Raw genomic sequence first — 19,489 nt, 5'->3', positions numbered from 1 at the left:
AATTCGAGCTTCACTACAATGTCAAACTTTAATAGGAGATAGTATTCCAGTGAATACAGTGTCTTTAGATCAGTGGTTCTCAACCGGGGGTCCCCGAAGTATCTTCAGGGGGTCCGCGAAGCCTCCAAATTTGCAAAATGGCCGTAAACATGATATTTATTTTTAAAGAGAGTTTTCACGAGTCAGTTCCGCCTCATAACTGCTAATATCGTTTAAGATGAAATATCGTACTGTACGAACTGATTTTAATTGTCAAATTGCCAGCAGCCTACTGATGCAAACATACTGCTGTTTAGAGATGTATTGGTGATGGCGTTTTGGAAAAATTATTTGCAAAAATCCATTTTCTACTGTGACAAACCACTATACCAGAAAATCTTCAAGATGAGCTGCTAATGAAATGAATAGACTGAACGTTATATGTTCATTGAAGATATGTTTTTCAATTTTGGTACCATTTGAGTTGCGATCATACATAAAGGTGTCGTCAGACGCGTTACGTGTTATTATTACCTTCGCCACCACCTATCATGATGGGAGGCATTTTCATGCTTCATACCAAATCGACGGCGGTGATTTTTCAAACACGCCCAAATATGTCAAGATATGCAGCTACAGAATTTACTGTGAAACACTAAAAGTCTTTCTAATTTCTACGTAAATAACATAAACACTTTTTTCGCTATTCCTATATTGGTTCTATCTACTACCAAATCTACCAAAATTTACTGAAAATCCTGCGATTCCGCTGAGATCATCAGTATTATAATCAATAGCCGCTAAATGCTTTCGGTCCATGGTAGCTGTAAATAGCAAGGTTTCAGTCTAGAAAGCTGTGAACGTCGATGAATCGAAAGCTCGTCTTCGCAAACGAACCTTGACAGATTCTACTCTGCTAACCTTATCTACTGTAATGACAGAACATTCCGGTATTCAAAATTTCTGTGATCAAAATTCATTGGAGTTCAACTCACCATCACTCACCCTGTCCCGGGGGCACTCGTGGCAGTAAAAAAAGAAGTCCAACATAAACCTGAGATGAACCTTGCGCAGTCGAATTATGCACTGATTTTCCAGACATCTGCATATACTCGACCGAAAATAATGTTTAATTGTGGACAAACATACCCGCATTTCGCCCTTTTCCAAGCAGTGTCTCACAGTTCCACCTTTCATTTCAGTAAAATCGAGATAAACATGCTACACGCTCTAAATGTTTTTTCCTATGTACAACCTGCAGGATTGCCGATGCATCTGAATCGTAACGGTCACATATTTACGCTGCATCGCCAGGAGAAAATGAAGTTCCATGAAGCCAAACAAGCCTGTGCCAACGCGGGAGAAAGGCTGCTCGAAATATACGACAAAGAAACAGATGACTTCATTCGCAAAAACATACTGTGAGTTTTTTTCGTATAAAGAGCCACTGTATTATTGTTGACCCATTACAACCATCACTTACAGACTTAAGTTGGGAAACTAACGTGGGTATCAAATGATGAATCCACGAAATTTTCTTTGGATATTCGTTGAGTAAGCTTTTCGAAAGAAAGTAATTTTTGTAAAACGAGATGAATTCCTCAAAAACGTCCTGACCAGACAAATTATCATCACTATCATGCTTTCCGTTATTTTATTTGTCGATGATGGGCTGATTCCATAATATTTCCGCAATAGAAGATTGATTGTATGGATGATATTGTACGCATATGCCCCTCAATTCTGAAAATTGAATGAAGACGCTATATAGGTCGTGAGTTTAATGCTCGGCCGGGTCAGACCTAATACCTGAGCAGTAGGGCTAGTTCTGGCAACTTTTACCACTTTTTTTCGGCTTCCGGCAACTTCCTAGATACTCAAAATATGTGTGGTGTAGAATGATGTTTTAAGCTGTTTTACGAATTTTATATTGCAACTTTTTCTATTTTTCATGCAAATTTTTACTTTTACCTTTATCAAATGTTGCGCAAAATGTAATAAAGTGATTGAAAAAACATGCTCTAAAACTATTCTAGTATGGTTCTGTAGGCTACTCTTTGATTTGTATAAAAAAGAGTTTTATGGTGGATTAGCTGCATCTCAATGTTATGTATGACACAATGGCTTGCAAGCTCAAGCTCAAAGGTGTTAGAAAGCATTACAAATAGATATCTGTAACTTCTCCAGCGGATTTTGTACATCATACGCTCACGATATACACATGTAGCCTGCAGATTGTATGTATGTATATAATGAGTCTCTATTATCGCAAAATATCATGAGTCTGTATTGACGGACAAAATCAAGGAAAATATAAATCTACAGTTATTTTCCTATTTCTACACCGCATTTCCGTGCAATCGTCAAGTAGAATATTGAGAGATTTCAATTCATGAAGCCGTATTTACAAAAACGAATGTCCCTCCACCACGCAACAAATAAGTACGAATGCCAGTTTTACAATATTTCACTCCACGGATAGTGACGTTGCTAACTCAAACAGTGTTGATGATTTTATTTTCCGTTCCACGGTAAATCAATTCTATCGGTAAAATTGGTCTCGCAGTCATCTCTATTGAAGGTTTTCTAATTGCGATGTCTCTTTCCTGTCGAAATGTAACAAAATAATGCGGATTGCACAGTGCGACAGTGCGATTTTCGTCTTATAATAACTCAATCCACTGACTTTAGTTGCCCTAACAGCAGCGAGGAATTTACAAAACCTCTAACAAAGTTTACACTATTCGTTGTATTTACTTGTTCAATGCACCTCGACCATGCTGAAGTATGTTCGCGGAACTGAATCGACTTAATCAGTGTTTCTCAACCTTTTTGACCTCACGGCTCCTTTGGAAATGAAAAATAGTTCGCGACAGACTAGAACAGTGGTTTTCAGCATATCTTGACTTTCGGCACCTGAGAAGTACCAGCTTACTTAACAGCACTTGCTGTCGTAAAGGCGGTGTCTCTGACGAAGTACTTTTACCTTTTCGGATCACTCAAGTAGGATTTACGGTATTCATATACGGTGTCTTTTACATCTGAGGGCATGTCACAAATACGTCTACGAATGGTATCATTTGACACGGAAATCATTTTCAATTCTTCCACAGCTTTGGTCTCAAGATTATTTTACAATTCCAGTGTAAGCTGAAGAATAACTTTCTCCGCTTCCGTGAAAAGGATTTGAATTTTCAGCTACTTCCTCTGCGCCCACCTAACTAGCCTGTTGCGATCTCGTTGAAACTTTGGTCTGCGCTTATACACCATATTTCAGAAGATTTACTTGACAATAAACCCTGCCCACTACCGCATTGTCGATGTAAGTACTAATTAACCATCGCATCGAACAGGCCAAGCACAATCGCCACAAACGAATACGGATGCCTAGAGGCGTATACAAGGATGGCAGGCGCATTTCCACGCATATCGTATAGCACGCTGACGATAGCAATACCTCAATTGTTCTACTGGTAGGGGAAGCCACCTTTAGTTCCATTATATAGTTCCAACAAACCAGGATAATAACCCGGTTTAACTGGTGTTATTAGATCAACTTTACCTATCAATTCCCAAATTCGTCGCCGGTAATATAACGTTGCGCTCCGAGTCTACATTTTAACAGTATAGTGCCGACACGCTGCCAAAAAAATCACAATGTGGACGTCTATTGTTTGTGATTCGAATTTGTAAATGTGAACATCACTTCCAAAGGAATTACTTTCTCGGCGGTGATTAGGAAGACGATAAGGATTTGAAAACTGTATTGTCATACAGGAGCTGCCATGTCTGCTCCTCTCTGCGTTCAATTAACGTAATGTACTAAACTTAATACGACCTTAATGGCAGTCTTTATTTCGGGTAATGCGAATTTGCGGGGGGCTATTTATCGCAGGGGATACAGCAATTTTGATTTGTCAAATTTACTGCACAAACTTCACATCGAGCCCGTTTTTTTATTATTGATCGTTTGCTATGGACTGGAACGCACAGTTTCAAAAAAATCGAATAAATGTATCGCGGCACACTTTGCGAGACGTAAATGGCACACCGCGGCACACCGGTTGAGAACCTCTGGACTAAATGTTTTGATAATTTATTGCCAATCATTATTTAAGTACAATGAGTACATTCGAAGGTATCCACACGCTCAGCTTCTCTTGGGAGGTACATCATCGAGCCCTGATGTTACGTGGGACAGTGGTTCGGAGTCGTCCTATGTTGGATGGTGAGTGCAATTCCTTCCCCCTCAACCGGATCAAATATTCAATTTCACCAAGCCCTAGAAGTCGACATCGAAACGGCTTTGTCCTATGCTGTAATAGTGCATATACCTTCATCATGGTCATTGATGAACAGCCGCAACAGAAAAGCCATTCGTAAGTTGAATATCTGATTGTTCGTGTGCGGTAAATGTTGTTGAACTTGCAAGACTGTTTTTAGTGTAGGTCCCCAACACGTATGTTGAAATACATTGGGCATAATACCAATTACTATATTCCGTCGGCCGTTGTCTATTGTTAAGCGTATGAAACAACTTCATAAAAGCTCAAAGGATACGAGCGCCAAAGAGGCTAACGGAACATTGCACTGAATTCAAAAATTAAAGGCACTTTGACTTATGGCATATTGGCATATTGTGACATTGAAATACTTCTTCGCCATAACGTCGCATGTATTTACACACCCGCTAAAATAGATATAGGTCTTATTTTGAAGTTATCAGTCAAAATCAAGCACCAGTGTATCTGCATATTGATGGCACATGACGCAGTGATGACGTTTAAAATCTCAATGACGTTTAAAATCTCAATGACGTAGGCTAATGACTATGGAGATTTTGTTTTAAATCTAAAAAAAAGTCGAAATGTTGTAAAAATTGTGGCGTTAGGTCAAAAAATCGTCGAAATTGTTTACAAAATCAACATTTTTTGCCACCTGCATTTCTTTTGGATCGCAGAGGTTTGCATTGTCGCTGAGCTCATCATTTGACGTTTTTCATCTTTTAGCCTACTTTATAGGTCTACCGTTGTAAACGGCCCATTGTCCGCTCAATATGAAACATAAATAGTGAAATGAAACAAATAGATTGATATGATGTTCTGCTCAAAGTACCGCAATATCCTAACTGAATCAAAACTGCGTGGGCATTGGTTGTTATATCAAAAAACGCAAGCTGAAAAATTGTGTTGTAGAAAACATTTTCAGAATGAAGCAACACGCTGTTTCACCAACAGTGTACACACAGTTTCATTGTTGCAGCAAACAACTGCTACTGTTGAACGTTCCTTCTCCATTCTTGGCAAGTTACTCAGTGAGGACTGACAGTTTCTGCCCGAGAATGCAGGAAAGTATCTGTCATTGTACTAAAACAAATTTTAATGTTTTATACTGTAATGCGTGATGTAGGCCTAACTAATGGAATTCTCCATAGTAGGGTGGAGTGAAAAATGAAAATTTTTGAATTTCAAAAAAGGGTCTTGATATGTGGTGCCAAATAGTAAACAAATAAATTCAATCATAATTTTGGGTTTGTACACCCTCTAGTGGTCGTGCAATTTCACCGAACGAGCCAAAAACAGCTAATTTCGCCATATCTTGATCATCACTTACACTAGAAAGTCAGTTTTGGGCTTAAAAGATGCAGAAGCAACATGTTTCTATCTCACTTCCATAGAACTTACTCTTAAAAATGAACAGGAAAAAAGTTACAAGCAAATTTCTGATTTTATTGGTAAAACTAAGCACTGAAGCAGTGGGTAGGATGTCAAAAGCGTGTAGTGATTGATCTTATGACTGAGCAACATACCCTATCAATTAGAACTACTTTTCAAAACTTGCTCAAACAAATGATAGCCCCTCCAAGCATAAATAGGGCTCGGGCATCGAATAGAGACTGCTAAAACTGTATTCAAAACAGCGTCCATTGGTAGTGCAGCGTCACGATATCGGTAAGTTTATAACAGTGGTTCCCAACCTGTGGTACGCGTACCACTAGTGGTACGCGAAGGTCTTCCAGGTGGTACGCGAGTAGATTCTGTTTTTTTTCGACCGAGGGAGTTATTAGTTCAGGTGAGGTTGATTTTGAGTTTTTTGAAGCCGTTGTTTCACGCTATTCACCAGCTGCTAATTTTCCCTTATACGTGGGAATGCGAGCAAGGATTTTCATCCCTGATGACTATCAAGTCGAAGAAACGAAACCGACTTGTTGCGCCCATACATGACTTTCGATGCGCGCATGCGTATGCCACGCATCGACAAGCTAGTGGAAAATAAACAAATGCAGCCATCGCATTAAATAAATTGACTTTTGTTGTGTGTTTTTATTTTATTATGTTGTTCTTCTTGTGACTGGTGGTGAAAAAAAATAATTCCATACATCCCATCAACCCTGGCTGATAATGCCTAGTTCAGGGGTATCAAACTCAAATTGCATCGCGGGCCGGATCGAAGTCATGAAATCGCTCGCGGGCCGGACCAGTCAACGGAATCCAAAATGTTGCCTTGTGCCATTGCTTCTCGCTGGAATACTTTATTATCAATCATGTATAGATAATGCACGGATCGTAGGGGTTTCATTCTAGCGAGTCGCAACACCAATATTTGCGAGCCATGAAATTGGTGAAAATACGATGTTTGTTCGGTTGAATACAGTTAAGAACCGCTAAAACAATGGCACTACCGGCGATACAAGTGGACATATTTCAGTGCTCCATTTGCTTTAGTGCAGGGGTGGCCAACCTGCGACCGTAAGAGGGAATTTGTGCGGCCATAGACACGCAATTCAATTAGTATGTGTTGGCGGCCGTCGACATGCAATTCCAATTCACGAGTTGACTCCCGATTTCTTGAAAGATTTTAATTAATCTTGAAATTTTCTTTGCGCTGTGCGCGATTCAATTCAACTACATTTTTCGATTTCAATATAGTAGCACCCTTTGCAATCAGAGCCCCACAATACAGAGGCGAACATCAGTGAAAATGATGCGCCTCACAAGGAAATATCAGCTCGGAATCGTGTGCTCCTCACTATACTAACAATCCTGATGGGAGGTCAAGAAATAACAGCATGCTACAAAGTGACTAATACCAATTGGCCCACCCGAAGATGCATCATAATTTATAACTTGCGTTAAATTTTCGAAAACACCCCTACGTCAACTCTATACCAGTGAATCTGATCACACGGGATGAGAAATAATAGATTCAAAAAAGCCCTACTTGATCACCTCTTGTCGTTACACTAACACTGTTGCCCTACCTCGCCCAGACATTGCTTCATTGATCATTTGCTACCATGGTTTAATTTTTTTCTATTTTCCTTTCCTAACTAAACATTTTTTTACATCCAGACTGTTCTGAGTCAAGTGTACCTGTTTGATGCTGGTGTGATCAGACTAGATGACCTTCACGGTCTTATCGATCATTCCTATCTAATACCGAATACTGTGCAGTGTGCACGCATATTTTCTGTACCACCATCACTGCCGTTTGTTATGTATTTTGGTTCGATGAAAATAAAGACTCTCTCTCTCTCTCTCATGGTAGGGTTTCCGCATACGTCGCCCTTTAGGGGGATTTGTCGTCCTTTTCCAGGTTTTTGAAAATGTCTTCCGAAGGCGCCTAAATGTCCTCCTTTTTAAGATTTTGTCCTCTTTTTGGGGAATTTTGGTTAAATATAGTGTCAAAATGTACTTAGATATAGTAAATCAGCACTAGCTGAAGTAAACGTTCCGGTGGCTTTTTCGGGAGCTGAGCCGGAAAGTTTACCTTTTTTGAGTTAACCAAATGTAAATGTGAAAGAAAAATTGTATTTTGGACGCTGAGCGAGGAAGTGGACCTTTTTTTAGTCAACCGACCACGAAGTAGATAAATTTATAACGCAGAGCGAATGTTTGTTGTTGTTACTTGTTATAGTTGTGTAATCTGACTCCAAAAGGTTACGTTTACCATTCGTTGCGTATTTCTTTCCGTTCGACGGACCGGCAATCCACGCCGTGGATTGGCGCGTTGGCTGACGTACCACGAAGCCTGTCTATTGCACACGTATTCGAAGATCACACGGACGAATGTTTTGTTTCGGTCTCCACGACTTGTAACTTTATTGAATCAACGTACAACGACGTAACAGAGTACTTCCGACTTATAAATTGAATAGACTGAATGAATGAATGTCTTTACGTGGTATTACATGCGTATATATATTATATCCACGAGAGAATATATGCACTAAAACATCGTACGTCCGTACGATTCATTTCTCTTATCTCTATTCACACGACTCACAAAGGTCTTATCGGGTTTTAACTTCAGGGAATTAGGTAAGGTTTTATAACACTCCTCATTGTTCACTATTAAAATGACGTTAACAATATATGACGTTGAAATTTAGGATTTTTTTCAAGATTTTCCTCCGGTGTTCTGAGTTTTAAAATTTTGAAAATGTGTCCTCTTTTCCGATTCCAAAATATGGTAACCCTAGTTTATGGTAATGAGCCACACTAAGAAACTCGCTACAGCGATACATATACACTAATATTTTAGATTTGGATTTATGTCCACTTGACTGAATATTTGAATGAAGCTATGTTTTCTGTTATCTTATATGTTGTATCTTGTATGTAATGTGATAGTAAACGTTCAACGCTTCATAATTAAGCAGATGATATCCATTAATGGTTTGGTGTCAACAATAATACCAAGACTAGTGCTCTAATGAAATTGAAATACGGTATTGTATTGGCTACTAACTATTATAGCCTGAAGGAAATGATGTATTGTTTAAACCGCGGATATAGTATACAGACAGACAGAGCTGCATTGAATGTTCACAACGCCAGGCCAACGGCAACTCAATCGGCGAGATATACGACAGAGATTGTATTCATACAATAGACATAGCCTGGTGTAGGTAGATAAAACAGCTGAAAATATATCGTAGTATAAACACATGATGATTATCCTCCTACGAAATACCATAAATTTCGACACAACGTTCATATGGCGGATATGGGGAGCACTTATTGGTATTTGTTTTATTAGCAATTTTTATCAGTTCAATACACCACAAAAATTGCGACACAATGATAAGATAGGACGGTGTCGAAACGACTTGGGACTAATTGAAATCAGACACCCACCATAGCAGCCAAGGCCAAGGCGATGTAAAGAGGAGGCATGCACATTAGGGTTGTTCAGATTTGAAAAATTGTCAGGAAACTTCGATGCTAGTGACCCAAATGAAGGTTTAGTACATAACACTTTTATGAGCAATTTTGGACATCTTCGTACTGATCTTCTATCCCCGAAAACCCCCCAAAGATCCACGGGGCAATTCTCCTTACTACTGGATATGCAATGTTGACCACGTCACCGGTTTATAGCTTTTGTGACGTTATCAGTTGAAAACGGCCGTGTAGAGATGATATATTGCAATAAAATAGCCATGATTTCAAAATTGTACCTGAATGCAGTCCCATAAAGGCCACATGCATAACGATTTCACTCTGCACAAACTGTCTATCATGCTCATGGGAATCATGTATTGGTTGCACCATTGACATCGGCTTGTTTTGGATTGTACATTGAAGAAGCGCCATTGGGTTGCAATTCGTGAACAAATACTGATATTCCCAGCTAGTTTTCAGCCATAAGATATTATTCAAAGGTATGTAATGTCAGTATAACTTTTCTCAACTTCAAATCATCTGTAAAATACAGAGTTATTTTATTTTATGGTAGACTGCAATTTAGTTGCAGAAGAAAGTCTGAAACAAAGCGGATATGGGTTTTGCGGACCAACCATGAACAAGATTCAGGTCTGCCCACTATTTGGTCTGATATTCTGGTCACTATTCGGAAGGATATTTATCTGAGTGTATTAGTCACTCCAAGTTACCGACTCTAGATGAGGTTCTACTACATCCGCCATATCGGAAAGAAAATTGCCCCGAAACTACCACAACGCAGGACTGTGTCCTTCCAACTGTTGAAGAGGTTGACAACGTATGGAATATGACAAGAATATCTATAAGGCAAGCGCGGAACATTGTGTTGATGCATTGTTTCAGGCATTCTTCTTCAACTAAATTGCAGTCTACCATAAAATAAGATAACTCGGTATTTTACAGATGATTTGAAGTTGAGAAAAGTTATACTGACATTACATACCTTTGAATAATATCTTATGGCTGAAAACTAGCTGGAAATATCAGTATTTGTTCACGAATTGCAATCCAACGGCGCTTCTTCAATGTACGATCCAAAACAAGCCGATGTCAATGGTGCAACCAATACATGATTCCCATGAGCATGATATACAGGTTGTGCAGAGTGAAATCGTTACGCATGTGGCCTTTATGGGACTGCAGTTAAGTACAATTTTGAAATCATGGCTATTTTATTGCAATATATCATCTCTACACGGCCGTTTTCAACTGATAACGTCACAAAAGCTATAAACCGGTGACGTGGTCAACATTGCATATCCAGTAGTAAGGAGAATTGCCCCGTGGATCTTTGGGGGGTTTTCGGGGATAGAAGATCAGGACGAAGATGACCAAAATTGCTCATAAAAGTGTTATTTGGGTCACAAGCATCGAAGTTTCCTGACAATTTTTCAAATCTGAACAACCCTAATGCACATTGCACACTGAATGAAAGGTACAAGAAGATTTTGCGAACACTTCTGGTAGTTTGTATAGGGCATGGGCCCCATGGCAAAGGTTTAGGTATGGAAGGCAGTTTCGGTATGGAATATGTCCACCAAAGCATATAATATTGTAACTAACTGCTGGCCGTTGGGCTTGATGAGACACTCCTAGACTGATAAAAGCAATAATATGCGAGGGAGTTGAAAATATATATTCCTCATGATAGAAAATGGGGTCTCGTGTACTATCCTTCTTACCCACATTGAAGACGAAGTATTGTCCACTGTCCACCATGAGCAAGTCAAATTTATGGCGTTAGGAGGTAGGTTATTGTGGTTGCCGTAGTATGAAATTAGCGTTTGGGTTGAGGGTATTGTAGGATTAGATTTGGAGTTTAGGCTGAGGCTAATTGCCAACATATAAGTTTTACGAAATTCTACATTAATAATAAACATCGTAAATTTGACTTGTTCATAGGGAACCATGATTGGTGATGGTGAAAAGATCATTAAACTTGATGTAAAGGATAACATTTACCTATATCCTATAGAAACTCATCCCATCCACAGATATAATATATTATATTAACAGATGTCGTTATCTCACCATATAGCAAGGGAGCATGCCTTCCCTCTATTTGTTGTGCTGTATACGAACATCCTGTTGGCATATCTGATGATCAAAGTTTCTCAATATCGAAAGAAACACAACATTAAGGTATACTAGTATATGTCTTTGTTGAATTTGTAGTGATGGGTTTCAATTGTAGGCTATATGTAGTATTTGTTATAAAATCACCTCATCTTCTGCTTATGCAATTTGTCTGACTAACAATAACAATAGAGGATATAAATCAGGGCTTTAATAATTTTATACCGACTATTATTGTTACTGCCAAGTGTCAAGCACTGAACATTAGGGTTGTACATAAACAAGTTTTCTTTCTTTAAATGACTGGCTAAAAAATATATCCTCCGTAAATACTATTATTTCAAATCCCAAATTTTGAACATATAACTTCGCTTCTACTGGTTGGAACTGAGCCAAATCCGCTATGCATGGTTTTCGAAGATAACTTAACAGTTTTATGTGGTTGCCAGTAAAAAATGAAATTTTTTGGATAAATTTACTTACTATAATATAACAATAACCTTGCTTCTACAGGTTGGAATAGAGCAGAATTTGGTGTGCGTTGTTATTTTACCCAACCTAACAATTTTATCAAATCTTAGAACAGCCCTTGTGAATATTCTAATCACTGACTTGAAGGTATATATGCATACAACCGCCAAGACAATGTGACAATGTGCCTGAATTTTGAGCTGACATCAAGACAGCTGCCTAATTGTTAATCTAATTCTGTTCATAAGGTCAATCAGTTCCAATTGAGTAGCCTACCTATATGAATAAGTGATTCATGACAAGGGCTGTACTCTATAGTGAATTGTTGTGCCTATACGCCTATGTGTAAGAAATGGTGACATTTTGACTAGAGCTCCGCTGATTATTATTACGATTCGTCGTTAATGTCGGATCATTATCATACTTTGACGTAAACATATTGGCCATTAGGGGTAAAAAATGTCAAGTGCTCTACTGTGAAAGAGCAAAAGTACTTCGTCACTGACCGCCTCTGCTTACTAGTGTCCAGATGCAGTTTTTCTCGTTCATTTCATGACCAAGCGAATTAGCGATGGCTGTAAGGCAGTTCTAATAAATGCTCTGATGTTTTAGGAAATGTACCTTAAGCTACATGTCATATCTTTTGCATAGCGGCTCCGGCTTAGTATGTTATATTAAGATTTTCGGTCTAATATTGACAAACAGTGTTGTAGTGTTGTCTAATTAGACATATTACAGTGAAATGCTGGTAATCTAATTCTAATCGGATTTGCTAATGTTTCTTATCTCTACTTCTAATCCAATTTCTCAAATGTTTCTATGCTCTCGTTTTAGCTCTTTTCTAGGCTAATTTCTGGTTTTCCTGTGAAGGCTACTAAAACTGTATTGTGCGAAAAGAGCCAAGCTTGCTGGGCGCTTCTTCGATATACGCCCAAGATCAAAACAGTGTTCCCCATGACACCCGTAAATGTTTCTCCATGAACACGATAAAATTTTATAAACGTCAAAATATTTTTTTGCATTTGAATAGACGGATATTAGGGTTGCGGGAATGGAGATATTGGTGCTGGATGTGGGTTAGGATCAAAGTCGGGGTTAGGGTATTCCAAGATTACGGTTAGGGGATGGGGTATTAAGGAAGAGAAAAGAGGAATATTAGGGTTGGGGGATAGGGGGATATTAGGGTTAGGGGAGGCGGGTATTAAGGTTGGATGTGGGTTAGGGTTAAGGTTGGGGTCAAAGTTTGACCCTAACCCACATTCAACCCCCAACCGTAATAAGTGGAAACCCTAACCTCAACTTTGACCCTAACCCCAACCCGCATCCAACTCTAAGACCCCCAACGCTAATCTTGGGATACCCCAACCTCAACTTTGACCCTAATCCACAATGCAACTCTTATACCCCTTCCCAACCCTAATATCCCCCTTCCCCAGCCCTAATCTTGGGATACCCTAACCCACATCCAACCCTAACATCCCGCCTTCCTCTTCCCTAATACCCCCTCCCCCAACCGTAATCTTGGGATACCTTAACCCCAACTTTGACCCTAACCCACATCCAACCCTAATATCTGTCTCTCCAAAGGCAAAAACTATTTATTTTGAAGTTTATAAAATTGTATCGTGCTCATGGGAAGCACTTGCTGGTGTTACGTGAAGCACTGTTTCGATCTCGGGCGTATATCGAAGAAGCGCCGCTTGCTGTACAGACATCTGCTATTCTCATGCTCATTGCAATGAACCAAGTTTTGATATTAACAGAACTTAATTCAATGTTCAATTCAATTCAAGCTTTCGCTAATTCTGTAATTCTAAATCGCAATAAAATTGTGTAGCCTAGCTATAATTCTAATTTGACCATAATTTGGGAAAAAAGCTTTGTAGCTTGTTGGAAAAGCTAAAAATTTTCTAGTTGTCCAACTCTGTTGTGTTGATCGTTCTCAAACATTTCATTGACGATGTCGCTTTTTTTTTACAGTATCCAACGGTCTATCACAAAACTGATGTTGTCTTCAACTGCTATCAACGTGCTCATCAAAACACTCTCGAGGTTTTGCCAATGTTTTACTCTCTATTTGTTCCTGCCGCCATTGTATATCCGGTAAGGTGAACACGGAAAATGACATGACTTGATTTCCATAACTCTGTGTATTGACTCGAGACATTCTATATCAGGGGTTCTCAACCTGGGGGGCGCGGGAGGCTCTCAGGGGGGGCGCGAGAAATTGACGAAGTCAGTATAAATTGTACGTGTCTAAACATGTGTTTCACATCCATTATGAGAAGACGATTAATTAAGATGAAAGTTATTCCATATTCAAGAAAGCTTGCAAAATACAAACTCTAGCAACCGCGCTCAACGGAGTATAGTCTGATTTCAACTTCATTTGAGCAAATTTTTGAAATTCTTTGGAGATATAGAGAGCAATTCCCACGTGTAAGTCATTCATTGCTTCATTGCTTTGACAGTAACCTAAAGCTTGTCGCGCTGGGCAGCTCTTGTTAGTAGCTCGCGAACTGCACTGCCTAAGACAGACTTAGATGCAACATAGGTTGCCCGGTTTCGCCCTCAATTAGGCTATAAATCAACACAATTTAATTAATTTCCAAAACTGATCAAATTAAGCCTGGCAGGACAGAACAACGCCTTGCTCTCTGTACTCACTACCGGCATCAGGATTAGTCTCAGGGTGACCTACCTGGAAGTTGATTAATGGATGTCTTGTTTGAAAATCACAAAAAAACATTGAACAAGACCTCCATTAATTAATTTCCAGGTAGGTCACCCTGAGACTAATCCTGATGCTGGTAGTGAGTACAAACAACAAAAAAGCATTGAACAAGTTTGGAGAAATTTGTCAGCAATTTAATAAAAGACTCAACAACTGGAATGCAGATTCAAAATTGGCGTAAGATATACCTTGTGTATACTATTAGATCAGGGGTGGGCAGCCTGCGGCCGTAGAAGGGAATTTGAGCGGCCGTCGACGCCTAATTCAATTAGTATGTGTTGGCGGCCGTAGACATGCAAATTGCAATTACGAATTCACTCCCGCATTTTCAAGAGATTTTAATTAATCTTGAAATTTTCTTCGCCCTCCGCGCAATTCAACAAGACTTCATTTTTCGATTTTAATGCAGTAGCGCCCTTCTTAATCTGAGCCGGAATGAAAATTGGCAAGAAATAACAATTCGCTCGCGGCCCTGAAAAATTGTCGCGCTCGGCGTGACAATATGCACCTCTCGGCAACTGCTCATAACATTGCCACTCGCGATTTCGGTGCGTACAATAGGCCGCTGTGAAAAGTAGAATAGTCCGGAGTTCACCGGGAATGGATATGGACAGTTTACCAAAGGAATTTTGCGTCCAGATCGTTCATTGCAGCTATGCCCTGGAATGCGGCCTTACGCTACATAAGCAATCGAAATGCGGCTATTATTATCAAAAACGTTGCCCACCTCTGTATTAGAGGATGTGCTCTTTTTGACATGACGATAAATGCAATGGGGGTCAGGGGGGCGCGACTTTTTTGACCATCTCCAAGGGGGGCGCGTGTCAAAAAAGGTTGAGAACCACTGTTCTATATGATTTGATTCGAATCTTGTCCATCAGTATGAACCTTGAAAAATAGGCGCAGAAGCAGTCTATCGTCTGTTTGAACAAACATGTTGAAAGTAAAAAACTTGAGATGCCTTTACTATGAATGTGAGGGCTTCGATATCACCCGAAATATTTCAAAAAAATTAGTTGAACTTCTTGAACTCTAATGAACAGTAAACACATGACTCGGTCTCGACCCTTTGCTCCCTAACTTGGACTTGGTGGTGAGTTGAAAATCACTTGACCGCTGTTAAAACTATGAACTAAGATTGACACGCGGCTTGGAAGCTTGTGACTTGGTTTCAACCTTGCTGACTTGTGGCTCTCTTGCAAAATGGCTTCAGTTGACTCATATTTTTCGATGACTTGTGACTCGAATTTTTTCCCCTTTCCAGATTTACCACATTCAATTTAAGCTGTCGGAAAATGAGAAGCTCCTACTAACAAGCCTCACTAACAGGATATAGACTTAAAATGGTTTATCCAGCTCACCTCAATTCATATATTAACCAGGCTCTTTCAGAGATTTCCACCAAATTTTAGCGTTATTGAACTATCACAGCAAAACATATTGCTGTTTCACTGCAGATTTGATGAAACTCACTGAGGCGTGACATTTTTTGAGTAGTGTGACTGTGTGATCAGGTTGAATTTGAGATAAAAAAAATTTGAATTTCTCATGATAATGACAGAAGAATCAATGTATCAAATCTCTGCTTTGTTTGTGCTACTTACCAGATGGCCAGCCACAAAGCATGTGACTTTATAGCTTGAAACCTGAACCTAACTTCCAAATTTACCCTGGCTTTAAACCACATGCTTAAGTGCTGCATGTCCAGTGTTCAGACTTGTACAAACTACTAACCTATTAGTTGATGGTCAACTAACTACTGGATTTTTGAGTAGTTTAGTTTCACATTTAACAAAAATGTAGTTGCCGAACAACTAAACATGTGTCGCCGTTAGTTCCAGTTCTGGTTGCCCATTTTGAAAATCCAGTAGTTTGTACAGTACAAGTCTGATGCTACTGTGTCGCATGCTCAATTGCTTATATGACTGACTGTTTATGCGTTTTAAAGGTTGATTTCTATGCACTATCTCATATGAATGTTACGAACTTGACACCATTCTTGCTTTGTTTTTAGCTTTTAGCGTCTGCATTCGGATTCGCCTTCGTCACATCCCGATTCTTTTATGCCTGGGGCTACTACACTGGAGACCCAGCGAAACGCAGCTGGGGATCATGGGGGGAGTTGGGGTTCCTTGCTCTTTTCATCATGGTGCTGTACATTGCTTTGTGTCAGCTCGGGTTGATGTCATACGTTTGACGTTGTTCTCATTGAATCAGACTTATATAAACTGCTTGATTTTCAAAACGTGCAACTAGAATTACAACTACTCAATTCTCAAAATTCGCTAATAACAACTGATGTCCTATTAAATACCTGCAACTAACTAAATCACCTAACTATTCAATTTCAAAGCAACTAAGCACTGACAAGACAAATTACTTAATTGAGAATGTGATAAGAATATTAGAGATGGAATCAGCATTTCACAAGGACAGGGTTTTGAGTTTGAAATGGGAGGGGTTTTGAGCCCCAAAATATCTCCTCTTGCCTGGTGACACCACTGTTACTACTGATGACTCTGAGCTAGCAATGGCTGCAGAAACGTCACAAAACAGGGTAAACGACAGCACGTGTTTTCTAGTTGTTTGGGATTAAAGTCTTTTTTTAATGTGGAACTAGAACTACTCAAAAACCTAGTGATTAGTTGACCGTTAACTAACTATAAATTGCTAGTTTGTAAAAGTTTGCATCAAATGTCTACAAATTTGCTCGTTCTCATCGCGAATCTCTTTGTGTGAAAGTATGAACTTATTTCCATTAATTGAATTGTAATATGCTTCACAATATGTTCCGTAATGTACTGCACCCCTCGCCCTTTGTGACATTCCGTTTCTAATTGTAGATAGAAGTCATCCTTGCACAACATTTGAACATTTCTTGCATGCTGTCAATCATGTTTTTACTTAGCTGCAAAATATCGTGGAAATGCATCTTGCCAACGTTGATATACTAGGGGGAGGTCTTTGACTGTCTTACTTCCCATTCAGATGTCCAGCAAGAACACGTTATTGTCAGATGGATTCGAATCCCGTCTTTGGCCTTACTATTGAGCTGTTCAATAATGACCTTTTTCTTCTAATTTTTCTGGCTACTTGATAAAATTGTTGGGTTGACTAAAAAAAACACTGCACACCAATCTTGGGTCAATTGCAATGTGTAGAAGCAAAGCGAAGTTATTGAAGTTGAAAATTTTGGATTTGAAAGAATAGTATTTACGGTGGGTAGGCTAGTTCTATTAATTTATTTAAAAGAACCCCGTTGTACTTGTAGACCTACATGTAATGTAGACGCTTTGACAGTATACCCTCTACTTTGAGATGTTCTGTTGATTATCAGCACCAGTTTTACTCTCTGTAATTGTACTGTATCATTGATCAAATTTTATCGGACATGCCTTATATTTCCAGATTTTGTACTTCTGTGGACTCGAATTTGAGCCTATCATTTCGACGTGGTTCTTAGCAGGGCAATTCTGGAAGTGGATTCAAACTGTATTTTTGTTGGTGACGACCGAAGACTAATTCAAATTTCATAATAAACAGAGATGTCTCATTAATGTCTGTGTGGGGTGGAAAACTAGAGTTCAGTTCAGTTCAATCTGAGCAATACTAGACCATAATATTGCGATGCAATGAAACATAGAAAGATGTCTAAAAACGACGTTGAGTAGTCCATGAAGTCGGAAACTCACCCGGGGATGGTGATGTAAGAGGAGCTATGCACACTGAAACTGAATGAAAAGTAATAGAGGATAACCGGAAAAGACAAGCGACAAAGGGAGGTGGCGTACGACGAACGGCGAGGTCGATATATCAGATCATGGCTCCGTAGTCTCTAGCACCGACTGGTATTTGATAGCGGTGAAGGCATAGGTTGTACATGGCATGTCACAAATAGGTTAAAATCTCATCGGCTTGTGATTCATTTTATCAATTGATATTTTACTGACATGAGCACTGTCTGGGGAGTATACCTTGGCTCGGTAGCAAACTTCCCATACTGTTGAATCAAATAAATGTCTCCAATACATGTATGACGCTTGTCGGGGATGAGTAATATGAGCACTGAGCAGCGTGTACCTGTATTGTATAAGTATATTTTCGGGTATAATTGTGTCTCCCCTCACTGGAAATTTACAAGCTTTGGAAATTGAAACTTAGGATGGGGAGGGATTTAGATGTTAATATTTTGGTCGGACTGGAATTGAATTTGCGATTTATTGAACTTCGGCATGGAATTTTTGTATTACCACCCGGGTATACAATACAATACCATTTTGGATTTGAATGTCTGACCCATGGAAAACTGAATGGGATAGAACGGTAACTGCGTGGCCTGTCAATCAGATACGGTTGAATTTCAAGTCATCGCAACCAGAATGTTTCGGTTGTCTGCCGTGATGCTCCGGCTGACGTAAACACACATAGCGGGTAATTAAGTGTTGATATTATCGTAGCTTGTCTATATTACTTTTCATGTAGTAGAAAGTTGTGATTAAGTTGAACATCCACTGTAGTGCTGTATTATTATTATTTTAATTTCATCAGGTACACGGCTTACTCATTTATACTGTATATCTATTGAAATTATGGCCTCACAAGTTAGTGACGTTGTTAAGGAATGGTACGATACTCCCCCGGAAATTGTCCATGAACTTCTCTTCAACGACTTTGATGAAAGCATGGACACTATAGAATGTAAACGTGGAATGGCAGCGACCGATTTTGCAGCTTCGTTCCGCTTCATTGAGGCTTTACTCAGACATATTTTACGGCAGCTACTGTAGGATTTATGGTAATCCAAAAGTCGTCTTCCAGAGCGCAGAATTACCTGAATCTGGTATTGATCGAAAGCTACTGTCACACTGACTCCGAAAATGTAAATGAAAATATGATCAGGCACTGGGCCGCTTAGAATTCGCCCTTCAAGTCTGAATTATCGGCATTGTCCGAACAATCGAAGAGCCGCAATGGGTCATTGTTGTGGTCATTGTTTTGCGTT

The 19,489-nt window shown here is 39.3% G+C and overlaps 1 protein-coding gene and 1 long non-coding RNA gene across 2 annotated transcripts in view; both read left to right on the top strand.

The window, feature by feature from the left end:
- LOC145452915 (uncharacterized) overlaps positions 1–19,489 on the top strand; it is a 212,329-nt gene that overhangs the window by 119,721 nt on the left and 73,119 nt on the right. The gene's annotated exons all lie outside the window — the stretch shown is intronic.
- Positions 11,215–18,044, top strand: LOC145452529 (glutathione S-transferase 3, mitochondrial-like). Its single transcript, XM_080330700.1, has 3 exons — positions 11,215–11,348; positions 13,734–13,856; positions 16,502–18,044. Exons 1-3 carry the CDS (start codon positions 11,223–11,225, stop codon positions 16,682–16,684), a joined length of 432 nt encoding a protein of 143 aa, XP_080186826.1. The 5' UTR covers positions 11,215–11,222; the 3' UTR covers positions 16,685–18,044.

This window comes from Botryllus schlosseri, chromosome 12 (assembly GCF_051294905.1).
Source record: "Botryllus schlosseri isolate E-star chromosome 12, Bs_hap1, whole genome shotgun sequence".
NCBI classification, from domain to species: Eukaryota; Metazoa; Chordata; class Ascidiacea; order Stolidobranchia; family Styelidae; genus Botryllus; species Botryllus schlosseri.
The sequence above is the reverse complement of the archived record's forward strand: the minus strand, read 5'-3'. Positions and strand labels throughout refer to the sequence as shown.

What these genes read in the sequence shown, in the direction of transcription:
- LOC145452529 (XM_080330700.1), top strand. Translation starts at nt 11,223, where the DNA reads ATGTCGTTATCTCACCATATAGCAAGGGAGCATGCCTTCCCTCTATTT. An exon ending in GAAAGAAACACAACATTAAG is followed by an intron (nt 11,349 to 13,733) that starts GTATACTAGTAT and finishes TTTTTTTTACAG; the next exon opens with TATCCAACGGTCTATCACAA. An exon ending in CTGCCGCCATTGTATATCCG is followed by an intron (nt 13,857 to 16,501) that starts GTAAGGTGAACA and finishes CTTTGTTTTTAG; the next exon opens with CTTTTAGCGTCTGCATTCGG.